This window comes from Trachurus trachurus, assembly GCF_905171665.1.
Source record: "Trachurus trachurus genome assembly, chromosome: 16".
Taxonomy (NCBI): domain Eukaryota; kingdom Metazoa; phylum Chordata; class Actinopteri; order Carangiformes; family Carangidae; genus Trachurus; species Trachurus trachurus.
Window position 1 is genome coordinate 25,842,199 of NC_139902.1, and position 14,157 is coordinate 25,856,355.

At 41.7% G+C, this 14,157-nt stretch overlaps 2 protein-coding genes across 6 annotated transcripts in view; one reads left to right on the forward strand and one right to left on the reverse strand.

The window, feature by feature from the left end:
• Window positions 1-153: 153 nt before the first annotated feature.
• Window positions 154-4,493, reverse strand: LOC310999262 (Krueppel-like factor 10). The gene is made up of 4 exons (XM_083989595.1): window positions 4,365-4,493; window positions 2,714-2,944; window positions 1,699-2,575; window positions 154-787 (listed from the first exon to the last, which is right to left on the reverse strand). Exons 2-4 carry the CDS (start codon window positions 2,933-2,935, stop codon window positions 528-530), a joined length of 1,359 nt encoding a protein of 452 aa, XP_083845721.1. The 5' UTR covers window positions 2,936-2,944; window positions 4,365-4,493; the 3' UTR covers window positions 154-527.
• Window positions 4,494-10,565: 6,072 nt separating this feature from the next.
• Window positions 10,566-14,157, forward strand: part of ubr5 (ubiquitin protein ligase E3 component n-recognin 5) — a 38,506-nt gene continuing 34,914 nt past the window's right edge. For all 5 annotated transcript variants that reach the window (XM_083988886.1, XM_083988887.1, XM_083988889.1 and 2 more), the window contains exon 1: window positions 10,566-10,822. In XM_083988886.1, coding sequence (XP_083845012.1) covers window positions 10,761-10,822 — 62 coding nt within the window. In that variant the 5' untranslated portion in view covers window positions 10,566-10,760. The remainder of the gene's footprint in view (window positions 10,823-14,157) is intronic.

Here is a 14,157-nt window from a genome sequence, read left to right on the forward strand (position 1 = left end):
CTGGATGTGTTATCTGAGAGAGTGTGATACGATCATGGCACTGCATCAACAGGAATTCTTCCTTGTACAGACACAGATCACATTCTTCATGCCAGGTTTAAATGAACTATAAGGAAATCCAGACACATTCAAACATCTGAAAATAAATCTTCAAGTTTAATAATAAGGAACTCTACTTCCCATTCAAGAAAACATTGTGCAAATTGTTGTAAAAAATAAAACATTTTCATATTATATGGTGCAAAAAAAGAAGAAGACAACATTCTTTGGTCAAATGTCACTGCCAGGTAAATGTGCTTTGTAAGTGTTAAGAAAATGATATAATACTATTTCAGTTTAATTTCCTCAGTTTAAGGTAATACAGTAGTTGGAAGTGAAGTCTTTACAGTGCCATCACCGATTTTATGTTCAACTGTAACGTAACAACAGCAGCAAAACAGCGAGGACTAAATATGCAATATTATTTCCTTTTAGGTTTTTTAGCAGTGTTGTGCAACTGTGCAGCTCAGTCTATCTCGTTTGGATCCCTAAGAGTTCAATGAAGGCAGACTGAGAGCTGTGGAAACGCTGAGGTCGACGGGCCCTAACGTCCAGCAGGCCGTCCTCCTCGCTGCCAGGTGTCTCCGGGCGTGCTTGGCCAGGTGGTCGCTGCGCATGAAGCGGCTGTGGCACATGGGGCAGACAAACTTTTTCTCTCCCGTGTGGGTTCGTCGATGGCGAGACAGCTCGTCGGAGCGAGCGAACCGCCTCTCGCAGTCCTCCCACTTGCATTTGTAGGGCTTCTCGCCTGATGGGAAAACACAGAAGACAAATGGAAATTAAGGATTTTGAGGCGTCTCATGTCTTTTAATGGTTAGTAGGACAGGTAGGTCAGTTACTGTGTGAGGCTTTAATCTGTTTTTCTTTCTATTTTCTCTCTTTTCTTTTCTTGTTGTGTATGTTCTTCATTAAAGGGATAGTTCAACATTTTGGCAAATTGGCCCATTGCCATACTCCCTATAGTCTTAGCAGTAGGTTTGTTACCTTTAATTGTCGGTGCAAGCTATTTTTAGAACGGTGGAGCAGAGCCGCGAGCTGCCCAGAGCTAATGGAGTGTTTCGAGGCAAATTCATGCAAAACCGCTCATGTGCCTTCCCGTCTGCGCAGTTTTCCAGCAAGCAGTCTCTGCATTTGCCTCGAAAACAACTCTCTCTTAATGTTCCGTTATTGTCTCATAGCGTGGTGAATGTGCAGGTCACAACCTGTCCACCAGAGTGTTTTGGAGTTGTTGGATTGTGTATTTGATGAGTTTGATGAGGGAAACCAAGAAATCCCATTAGCCTCCGTAGCATAGCTCTGAGCAGCTCTGCTCCACCGTTCTAAAAATAGCTTGCACTGACAATTAAAGGTAACGAACCTACTCCTAAAACTATAAGGATTATGGCAATGGGCCAATTTGCCAAAATGTTTAACTATCCCTTTAAGTCAGTATTCTGTCCCCTCCTAGCATAATTCCTTGTATTGGTCTTCTATGGTTCTTCTATGTATTTCTCATGTGTCTTTTTTACTATTACAACAACCTGCCTGGGGACTACAGACGGGAATTAGCCATGGCTATAATCTGGCATATTTACATTTGTACAATGTCCATTAATATGCGCTGTCCTCAATCTAAATAAAAAACAAATATTAAAATATTCATATTGTCCCTCTCCGTACCTGTGTGCGTCCTCATGTGGGCCTTGAGGTGGGAGCTCTTGAAGTAGGTCTTGCTGCAGTCCTCACGGGGACAGACGTGACTGCGGACACGGGACACCTCGGGCTGCACCGGGCTCTGTCTGTGCACCGGCGAGGTATGACCGGGTGCGGGGGCGATGGCCGGGAACTTGGTGCCGCCTGGAGACACGAGAGCTGGCTGCTGCACGTACAGGGTGGGAACCGCCGGCTGAGAGACCAGGAGCATTAACGGGGCTTGTGCGACCTGCCCCCCGAGGAGGAAGAGCGGGGCGGATGAAGCTGCTTGGGTTTGAGGTTGCAATAGTGCATGTTGTTGTGGTGGTTGTGTGTAGGTAGGTAGTGGGTGCTGCAGCGGACTCTCAGAGGCTGTGGCGGACTTTTGTAAAACAGTGGTGGAAAGAGAAGATACTGGAAGAATCTGGCAGTAGACCGGCACAGGAGAGACGACTCCGTTACCGCTGGGGGGACACTGAGGTGCGTCAGGGGCTGGACGTCTCATCTGGGTCTGAGTGTCCTGTGCAACATGTAGCAAAGTCTGTGGTGTGGCAGCCCCAGAGTCTCTCGTGCTCAAGTTCAAATCTACTTTAGATCGTTTCGCGTGAACTTGTGCGAGTCCGTCGTCTTTCTCCGAGACAGGATGGACGTCACGGTGGCAGCGGCGTCGGTCATCTGCAGTGTGGCGGATCACGCTGGTGCACTGAAACCTCTGCTGGGATTGAGAAGCAGCAGTGTGTGTGTGTGAGGGCGGATGAGGCTCCTCCTTTGGCTGCTGCCAGGCTGGACTCCCTGCTGCTGCTGCTGCTGCTGAGGGTGGGTGGGGGGCCTCGCAGTGGGGTGGGCTGTACGGTGGTGTCATACACTGAGAGGAGAAGAAGGGGGTGTTCAGTTTTGTTATTGATGAACTCAAACTTGAAAAAATAAAAGGCTTTGTAGCAACTCGCATAGATAACACAACAAAATGACACAGATATTCAAAAGCAGGATTGAAAACTCTTACCAAAGCAGAGTCCTGCAGCAGTGCAGACCCCGGGGGGGACGAGTCGTCCTCTGAGCAGTCGGAGGACGGGGTCAGAGGTCGGAAGTGTCTGAGCCTGAAGCTCCTGGTTTTCCAGTGCTTAGTCATGGACATCAGAGCCTCCACGGCCTCCATGTCACCTGCACCCATGGGACCAGCCGGGAATTCACTCCGGATGTCTGAGTGGAGCTCATCAGCGTCCATCTTGTAACTCTAGTACAGGAGCACAAGTAAATGGAGTCGTCCTTCAGTTAAATAATAATACACGTCCAATACTAACTTTTTTTTTTGCAAGGCATTAAAAAAGAAAAATGATATCACATGTAAATGACACTGACAAAAATATTCACACTGTGTGCTGTAACACTTGAAATGTAGCTCAGGTGACTACCAATTCTTTTGATCATCTTTGAGATGTTTCTTTACACCTTGATTGGAGTCACCTGAGTGATTGGGCATTATTTGGAAAGGCATACACCTGTTAATATTTAGATATATATATATAGATCTCAGGGCTGACGCTGCATATCAGAGCAAAAACCAAGCCATGAGGTGGAACTGCCTGCAGAGCTCAGAGACAGAAAAAACCTGCAGTATGTACAGTATGTGTAAGCTTCCTTGTTGCACAGTTGCCTCAATATATGTAGCCTAACTCTGGAACAACCAGAGCTTTTACAGGACCCCTCTGCTTGGCCAAACTGAGCCATGAGGGGCGATGAGAGTTTTCTGACAGGCCTCTCTGCCCCCAAAAAAAAAAAAAGTGTTGCAGTGATGGTTGTCCTACTGCAGCCCTCCAGAGATCCAGAGAGGGGCCTTTATGTGAGGTTTATCCTGTCTCTTTTTTTTGCTGTCTCATATTGCAGCTGTTAGATCTAATACAGACAGGTGTGTGGCTTTCCAAATCAACTGGCCTTCCCACAGGTGCACTGCAACCAAGGTGCACCACCTTCACAAGGATGATCGACAAAAATGGGTCTGTGATTTAACTTTTTTTCCCCACTTTTCAATACATTTGGCTTTTTCGTCATGGGCTGTGTGGGTGTAGACTGATGAAGTAAATGTTATGAATGTGTGAATGATATCCACACAGTATGAAAAGCATATCAGCTACACTTTTAATCAATCTTTAAAAAAAAAAAGAAGAAAAAAAAGCCTATTGCTAGAGCCATTCATCAATACTGGGGATAATATAAAGGAGCATGTGAGGTGAGCATGATCAGCAGCTGCTCCACAGCACCGTGGCCCTTTCACCTACTTCCACAGGGGGACAAAAGCAACCAGCAACTGTGCTGGTTACACAAACAGCCACACACACACACAACACCTAACCCCTCCCTGACCTGCCTGCCCAACACTTATCATCATCATCATCCGTCCCCTACAACCATCACACTGAAGCCGGAGGTCAACTCACGCGATATGACCTGACCTCCATAAATTAGATAAGAATAATAAAATAAAATACAACTTCAAAAAGGCACTTCATCAATAGGATGTTGATTTCTTTCTTTCTTTCTTTTATTTTATTTTATCAACTTTATGTTCACATATGAATGTAAAACCGTTAAAGAAAGAAAATCTGAATGATGTAATAAAAGTGTGACGCTGGATAAATCAAAAGCAATCTACTTACAGCTTGTGTTAGTCTGTGTGAGGCGTTCAGGGCCCCGCTGCTGATTACTTGTCTTCACGTCTTGTGTGGTGGTGTGAACACTTCAAATTATGTGTTTCCCACTCTACTTCTTCCTCTCCTTCTCAGCCTAAAAGTTTTACCCCCATTCATCGTTTTTCAAATGCGGTGGGAAACGGGGGGCGTGGCTTAACGCGTCGACCAATACCACGCAAAGGTGTGTTAGACGGCGACCAATCAGAGAGGCGCTCGCTGCGTGATCGGCGACTGACGGCACCGTGGAGCCGGCGTGGTACACAACAGCACGGGCGTGTGAAAAACATTCTTGTCTCCACACTCCACTAATATCCCCCCCCTCTTCACCCACACACACACACGCACACACCCACACCCAATACACACCCACACCACTACCTTGGCTGAGTCACTGCATCCCCCCCTCCCACCCTCCATCAGTCATCTGCAGTCAGAGTAGACTCCCACTTTTTTTTTTTTATTATGATTAATTATATTTTGAAAGGATGATATTTAAAGAGCAGATGCACTGTGGTTCTTACATAACTGGATATCACATTTTGTAGCGATAAAATAGAAATGCCTGTATTTGCAGATCTGGCAGTTAAGTTTTTTGTGTAGGCTATGATGAAATAATGTTTATTGTAAATCTTACAATCATGACAGTCACCTGGTTTACGGGTCTCTGCAGATATGCTGCTTTAGGACATAAGACTTTTTATTAATCCCATGGGAAATTTGCTTGCAACAGTAGCAGAGAAGTAGCTACAGGACAAGTAAGGAATAAGATATAAAGACATTCGTACAAATATAGCCTATGTAAACAAAAAATATGTAGCCTACTGTTATGTGGGCTACAAAGTTAGTCAAATAGCCTAGAGAAAAAACTATATAGCCTATATAAGTTGCTTGATCATAAATATTGCACAGTGTGGGTGGGAATGAATACAAGTAAATGTACAGCTTGTATGAACTGAGCAAGGTGAAATATACAAGAATAAAATCATAGTGGAAGAAAAACTGTTGTACAACCGGGTGAGGTAATGGAGTACGATCATCAGTAATGCAATAATGTCAAGAATAATCCAAAATGGATGCTTTCCTATCAGGTTGTGAACCCATTTCTTCAGAGAGATGCAGCTACTCGGACAATAAAAATCACAAAATAAAACAAAATGAGTCCAAACTAGTAGTGAATAAGGAAAAGATGAAGTCTAGTTTAGTTAAGTTTAACTTTATTGTCCACCTAAGTGGAAATTTGTTTTTGGCTTCCCACACAGACAACCCATACAAGTGTTAAGACAGTTAAGACATCGTGTGGCTTAGACATGTCGCTTTAATCACTTTTCAACACTTAAAATCTGTTTAAAAACTCAACGTTCACACTGAAAGACGCATCAACAAGTGACTGGACTTCACTTTCCTTTGCCTACATCTGTTTTTTTTTGCTGCTTAATTTGAATGGTAGCCTATAGCAGCCCCCCCCCCCCCCCCCTCTTGTCCTTTGTGTGGGGGAGAAAGAGGTCAGCCAACAGGAGATGGCCTCGGGCAGCCCTGTGGATTAGGTAAGTGTCAGCTGTCTAGACCTTCCCGCACAGCACAGAGAACCAGAACAAAAGAGCGGCTGTAGACACACAATGGAGAAATACACACACAGAGAGACACACACAACACACTTTGACTGTGTCTGGCACTGTGGGATGTTCCTCAAAAGCATATGCCCAGGAATGAGCTGGTAGCACAGTCTGGCTGCCAGACATAAAGAAATAACTCTGCATTTATTTATTTATTTTAAATAAATTAGTTATATCTAATATCTTGATTAAACTGAACCAAGTTTATCAATGGAAATACCTCTTATCACACAATTCAATATGTATGTATACTTTGAATATACCTAATCAAAATGTTATATCTTTAAACTAAAAATGCTTGTTTGAACTATTCGTACATTTACTGGACTGACAGTGTAATTCTTAATTTTCAGACACTTTCCATTCCATCTTTAACTTCTCTAAACCCACATTTCTATATGACATTATTTATTTTATAATATATTCATAAACACTGTTCTTAAAAAAAAAGATGTTTTATTGTTAGTGCACTAGATATAGCTATCCCTTTTTTTGTTTCCTTGCAGCTGTAAACTGCTGCCTGTCACCTGTCACCTGTCACACTTCACTGTATTGATCTTTTGAGTGAATTGACCTATATACATACATCACATTCTCCTCACTGTATCATGTTACAGCTGCAGATTCTTAACAGGCTGCTGCATCAATACCACCAGTTTTCCACATAAAGGTCAAGTTGAGTCATAATGGAGAGCACCAGTGTGTGGAAACAGCTGTATATAGTGTCCTCTGTGACTCTGGTGGTGGGAGCTTTTTCAAAAAAATCTGTGGGAAAAGAAGTTATAAGTGTTGAAATTCAGTTGCTGGAGTGCTCCTACAGTGTAAATGACGTGTCTTAATATTGCAAATGTGAAATTAATTTGTTAATTTCCTGAAGGGTTATTTAAAAACCGCCATGTGAAGGATGTGAGAAAGAATATCTTACGTTGATGCCATCTGGTGTTGCACTCAAGAAAAGGCTTTGGCTCTCCTGCAAAAAAAACTCTGACTTAAAGTTGCATGCACTATCTTTAAAAAAAAAAAAAAAAAAAGCATTTGCAAACACTTCAGACAGGCAGTGAGCAGCATTCGCATGTATTTAGTCATGTTTCTTGGGACCCAGCCAAGCTAAACCAAAACAACTATCTAAAACAGACTAAAAGGCTTTGTTACTTCGCAACCTCAGCTTTAGTTATTTGTCCATTGTTATAATAAAAATATGAATGTGTACTCTAAACCTAAACATATAATAGATCACATTGCAGAAATGTTATAAAACAACATTATGAATTGACTTTTTGTGATTATTGTTGTAGTCTACCATTTTTTATATAGTCTTTTTGTTGAACTCAAATGGATAATGGTTGCAAAGTCAGAGAAAGAACAAAATATTTTCATAGGGTCTGTGCCATGTTACTGGGATCTGGACAATCAGGTTGCCCTAGTTTTATAAGACTGATGCAATGGAGACCTAGTTTCTTGGTCAGTGCTAACTAGTTATAATAGCCATGCCCTTTTGAGCAGAACTTTACAACATCCTTGCGGTGTTGGGCAACGACCAAATGGATTTTTCTTTTTTCAGAATTCAGTGGAAGTGTTGCCCCCTGAAGTTATAGCTTTTCTATATGTCAGCAAGTCACTGGGCAAACACAGACTCACAGTTACAGAAATGGACACTGTCTCTTTTACAAAAAGAAGGGGAGAAAAAAGAAAAGCAAAAGTAAAAGCCTCTTAAAGGACAGCAGCCAGGAACAGCTCATTATTGCTCTTTATTCCTCATATGCTTGCAGCCAGGCCGCCAACAGAGTGCCCTTTAAGCTGCGCAGCATCTGTGACTGGGTGTTCGGGAGCAGAGGGTTTGAGGCTGAGCCCTGGACTGACCTGTGGGAACAGGCCCGGAGAATTAGCTCGTCATGGCTGCCGCCGGTCCTGCCCTGGATCTGGATCTGTACAGATATGTCACAGCCAGCACTCAGAGGAGGTTATTTTAAAGTCTTGCTCTCCAGCTTTAGTGATCGTATTACCTCACTGGGAATATCTTATACTTATAGTTTAGACCTGACTGACAAGAACTGGTGCCTGTGAATGAATGTGCAAATTTGCTTAACAACCAGTCACATGGTGCATGAAGTTAAACCAAATTTAAAGTAAAACTACTCAAATATTTTATCTTATTGAATATCCACTACTCCACAGTGTGTTTCATTTAGTGTAAATAGACTACAGTGTTTTAGCCTGAAATGTGTTCATTTCATAAAGCTCCAAACCTCGTAACCTCACTCTCATGATAGTGCAGTTCCCTGGCCCTGAATCTTTGTACCCATATTTAACAACACCAGAGGTTATTTGATAACCTAGTGCCCAGCCACCTAAAAATAGCTCTCGAGATTTCTGGGGTTTTGTTTGACTTCAGTTTTTTTTTTTTCTCTCTCTCTCTTTCCCCCGCAGGGCAACATAACTGGTTTCATTAACCTCTGTGTTGAGCTCAGTAAACAGAGAAGAACTCTTCAACTTTTGCCACTGCTGGTTATGTGACATGTGACATTTGGATCAAGAACCAACAACAGTGCACTCTATATAAATATACACTTTAACTCCAAATAATGACATCTGTAATACTGCCAATTATTCTCACTTACGGTATTACTTATTTAACTTGATAGAATATTGTAACTCATATAAATGACAGTTCTGCTATAAATATATATGAATAGTTTGATTTAAAAAATAAATAAATACAAAACATGTGTTCAGTTTTAGTCCTGACAATGTGAGATACAGGTCGGACGAGATAAAGGAATAGCATGACAACAGGATCAGTCATTTGTTTTACGTAAATACTCCTTTGGTTTAAGCCTTGTGGGAACTTTGGGAACTTGTGCAGCAGTTGACAGAAAAATGAGGAACCCAACGTGACTGGAGCAGTGGCAGAGTTTTTTCTTTCTTTCTTTCTGTGTCATATTTCATTTCAGATCTAAGAGACGTGTCCTTTGACAGGAAACCTCCCAGTTTCAGTTCCAGTCATTGAGGATGTGTGGTTTTTTTTGTTTTGTTTTTTTAATCGTCTTCTGTTGAACCAGTGTTACAATAGATTTTCTTGGCGAGCTACTGAGCTGTATAGAGAGATCGTGTGCATGTAACCATATGCATGGATCAATTTCGTCTTGTGGCAAATGATCTGACTACCAGTGCAGAAAAAAACAGACAATACTTTCTGGTTATGTGTAGTGTTCTGTGGGAGAAGGCTGATCTCATTATGAGAAAAAAAAGGTAAATCCTGCCATCTGCTGGTGTGAAAACACAAAAGCCTTTTTATTGGATTAGACTGTAAGATTAGAAAGATAACCAAAAGATTAGCTCCACATCCTTTTGATTTTGATTCACACTGACGTTTTACATTTACATTCAGATATCGTCCTTTAATCCATGATGTATAAAGTATAAGTGCACCCTCCTCTTTGCCTAATGGCTGCCATAATAACTAGGCCAGCTCCCCCTCTCACATTCAGCAGGCCAAGAATCCAGCGCTCCTCAAAGGCTTTTCTTTCATCAGTTTCTTTCGTCAAGTTTGACCTTGAGCCCACATTTCTGTGTCTCCTTCACAGAGGTTTAAATAATGCGGGCATATTACACATTGACTGTTATTCGTGTCGGGAGCCCAACTTGAACAGACTCCCACTTCTCTCCCATTTGACAGAGCTCAGACTGTACTAAGTTAGTTCAGTTTTAAAAATGTAACGCTAAGTATTGCAGCATCGTGTGTGGGTCCCACATGAATCTTGCCATTTCCTGAGTTAGTGCTGATAATATGTCGAGTATGACTGTGTTGTATAGCCTACTCCGGTCCCAAGATATGAAACCTTAGTCACAGAACGGTGTTTTTTGTGCAGCATTTTACATATTTCCATCTCAAACTCATTTGTGAATGCTGCATTTACATGACTTATGTATCAAACTTTTGAACAAATCTATTGTGTTGGTGATTTCACCAACAAAGAACAACTTCCCTAAAGAAAATGCACAGAATAAAAGTAGCATAATGCTTAAATAAGTGCATTATTTCAAGTTTTGTTCAAATATAGTAACAAAAGTAAACAGGTAAAATGTGTATGCATATGTAATTATTCACTGTACTGGTTTTAAGTGCATCAAAAGCACTCTTTTTTGTAGATTACTTCAATCTTGAGGTCCCTGAATGATCAATCAAGCATGTGCGTAGATATCCCTTTGTCTCTTGCTTTTTGTTTTCTATTATCACTGCTTGTGAAGAAGAGATCGAGCCTAGCAATCTTTAACCCTTTCTCTGCTCTTTACAGTGAGTGGACCTATACTGGCTATACAAATTCTACTGCAGCCGCTTAAAAAGAAAATGCAAATAATAAACAGAAATGCATCGGGTGAAAAAACAAAAGGCTTGTCAGGAGTGTCACGGTGTGGTGGTGTAGCCCTTAGTATATTAGATTACACTAGTGTTTTGCCTTTCTTCTTCTTGAGGCCAATCCCGTCCAATTTAACACATTTCCTGTTTGTGCTCAAGGTCCAACCAGCGGAGCGGTTGCATGTGTGCACTAATCAACACACAGAGAAGAAGAAGCTCGGGTAGAGTTAAGATGGCGGCATGTGGGTGAGGAGGCTGGGATCGGAACTCGAGCTTTTTTTTCGCCATTAAAACGACTCCTATGAATCCACATACAGATACAGTAATCGAAAGAAAATAGCGCAAATTTCCACATCTTCCCACACATTCGGGTGTGATTTTGGGATTGACCCCATGACATCTATACACTTCGTGGTTCACCCGTTGCCCGGGACCGAGGATCAGCTCAATGACAGGTATTTATTTTTTTGTGTGTTTGTTGTGTTGTTGCGGCGGCGGCGGCGGCTTTCCCCCCGTGTTGGTGGAAAAAAGGAAAGACTTTGTGTATGCATGGTGTGGTATTTAGGTTGTATTTGTGGACGGTGTTGACATTGTCATACGTATGGATTCGGGTTTTAATTATTTAAATGACACCCCCCAACCCCCCCAAGGGTTGAAATAAGGCCCGGCATCTTGAACAATCCTCGTTAGCTTAGCTCGATGCTAAGTTACCTAAACATTCGGTCCAGTAGCTTGTTAGCTGCTAGTTAGCCGCTAGCCGCTAACCCGTTAACTGTCTATAGTTCCAACATGCTATCATTAGTCAGGCTAGCCGTTAGCTGCTAACCCGTTAACTGTCCATCGTTCAAACATGCTAACATTAGCCAGGCTAGCTGTTTCCTTGGTTCTCTGGAAAGGATTGGCTCCCAGTCAAAGTTGAGATAGACAATGCGGGTTGGGGGGGATGGGGGTGGAAAAGAGAGGGAAATAAAGGTCGTAAAACACACACAAAAATACAACAACCACTAGTTTTCGCGTGTATAAATTATGCATATGCCACTCTTTTTTTGACATGTGTCAGTCAGTGTTTGTTTTGTGGGCGTCTCGTCTCGTTGTGATTATCACGATCAATGAAGTAAAAGCTAACGTCAGCTAACTGCTAGTTAGCTTGCTAATGCTAACATGCTAATTCGCTACCACGCTCCTGACAAAGCCAAATATTTTTGTGTATCCCGGGTTCTTATGTGACAGGGTGTTTCCTTTAAAGTTTCGTGGTTTATAAATGTGGTTGCTAGCGCGATTTAAAAAGCGATTACCTTATTTGTCTGGTTTTATTTGTATTTTTTTTTTTTTAAAGATTACCCACGGAGATGGGTGTCTTAAAATATGAAGTGATGTACAGTTAGCAGCTAACATTGCATTGCCATTAATCCTGTTATCGACTTCAATAAGGGAGACGAGTCAAGCCTCTAAAAGTGTGTAAGATGGATGCTGGCTTCTTCATGGTTCACGTGATCACATATTTTAATTTCTTTCATTGTTACCCGGTCACTAAGAAGCGAAACCACTCGCACACACACACGCATATTAAATTTAATGGCTCTCAGTGTTGTTTGCTGTGACATGCTTCTGCCCTGCATCATGGGGTTTCTTCTCCTGGCAGTATCCAAAAACTGAAGAAGTGTCTTTTCCTCAGTGGTAGAAAAGAAAACTCCAGGAAATGGTGTGGTGCGACCTGTATTTTTGGCAGAACATGTGATTTATCATAAACCTATTTATATCATCCATTGAGATTGAACTGATTAATGAGCTGTTCTACTTAAAGACAAAGAGGTTGAGAAGTCAGGAGTGTTTTTAGAATGACCTTGAGATTAAGATCTGGATATGGACTCTGAATATTTGAACCCTCTCAGTGGGTCGGTGGTGTGTTGTTTAACTCTTGGGGCGGGGGGCAGCTTCGGTCTACATGTGAGGGAAGCTCAGTTTACTCTGCTGGTTACGAATCTTATTGGAAAATGCCACTCAGACATCTCGGTGGTATATTGGTATGGACCACTGGTTCCTTGGAAGAGGTCATGGCTGTTTCATCCCCAGGCATGCATGCCATTGCATGCTATAGTCACCATGTGCTGCTGGGAGGCCCCCCTCCTCTTTTCTCCATGAAAGAACTTGCAGTTGTCAGTGCAGATAAGTGCTTCTAACTGAAATAAGGAGGGCTGGTCCAGCTTTGCTCATTAGAAGCGCTTCATGAACATCTGATCAGATTTCCTCAACCAGATGCCAGCGGTTTGTTTGACCTCGCCGGGGTCTCCGTAGACACATTAGTTTAGCACAGTGGAATTTGCAAATGCCATTACCTTACACCACAGTGAATCAGAGGAGAGGGACAGGAAAAGTAGCTGTAACTGAAGAACTTGTCTTATGTTTTAGTGTGGTATTGTATGTTTGTATATTTAGACATCCATTTATGTATGAATGAATTGAGGCAGGTGTTGCCTGATCTGTTTCTGTCATAAATTAACACTTGCCAATGAAGTTTTCTACTGTTTCTACTGTAATGGCCTTCAAACCCTGTTTGTCATTTGTCATTTATTTGCATTCTTTATCTTGAGTTTTTAATCAGGGCAGTCATCAGAGCAGGTCCCTCGGTGCCTGTAATGACGATGCATGGAAGAAACTTAATGCAGAACTGTGAATCTAATGTAGCATGCAGCATGCAACAAAAATGTATTTGCCAGATTGCAGTGGTTGTTTTTATGTTACGTTTTCAGTGACAAAACATTATAGGATTTCCTTAGGAACAGATATGTTCACTAACATTTGGCCAATATGATTTGTACACACCTCTGTTGCACCACATTGTTGTTGTGTTTTTCTTGTTTGCAGCTTCTGTCAATTGGATATTGCAGTTGCCAATAGAGTGATTTCAGTTATTGATAAATTGTGCATCTTTCACGTTATAACATAGGTTATAGACGGTTGGTAAACGAACAGTTTGTCATAAAGGAGATTGTCTGTCTGTACTGGATGTGAGTTTTTATTGTTTGTGCTGCTGACTTTCAATGACTGTAATAGCTTTGGAAAATGATAGAACAGACTATGGTAAAAGTTTTCAGCAAGGTTTGAACATGTTGTTTTCAGAACATTATTTATTATACTTATTTCTAAACCAGAGCAGACATTGTTAATGTTGGAGTGTCAGGCCTAATACTTTCTTTCCATTTAAGTTTTGAGGCCGGAGGAGATATTTCGGGCGGCTGTGTGTTGGGATGTTGGGCTCCAGACATAATAGTCGTATTTCTTTTTGTGCATGGATATAGTGTTGGGTTTCTGACTGATGGATATTGGGATAGATTGGCACGAAACACTCTCCAATCATATGGAGAGAAAGAAAAAGGTTCATTGTTGATAAGGCAAAGAGCCCTGCAGTGAGAAACAGCCAATGATCGAGCATGAAACTATGCTAGATCTTTTTATATATCTGGAAATCTAGTGTTTATTATTCTGTTTTGAATTCTGCATTATTTTAGGATCACTGTAGCAACTTGTGGGAAAGTTGACAGTCTTTAAAATATTCTTTTACTGTGACTTAGGCCTCTGCTTGGCATCTTCAGACATGCATGGGTACTGCAATTTGTGGAGTTGTTGGGCATAACAAACACACATGGGAATACCAAAACATTCTTTGGAAAATTGAATTGAAACAAGAAGAAGGCAATACTCCTTGTTACTCCTTTTTAAGTTGCTCAGACATTTCTCAGTATGACCACTTGCCCAGGTCTGATCCTGTGTGTAGTCAACAGTGGTCCAC

Coding starts and splice junctions, on each gene's coding strand:
- LOC310999262 (XM_083989595.1), bottom strand. CDS start 2,935: ATGGACGCTGATGAGCTCCACTCAGACATCCGGAGTGAATTCCCGGCT. Junction 2,576..2,713: donor TGCTGCAGGACTCTGCTTTG/GTAAGAGTTTTC, acceptor TTCTCCTCTCAG/TGTATGACACCACCGTACAG. Junction 788..1,698: donor CCACATGAGGACGCACACAG/GTACGGAGAGGG, acceptor TTTTCCCATCAG/GCGAGAAGCCCTACAAATGC.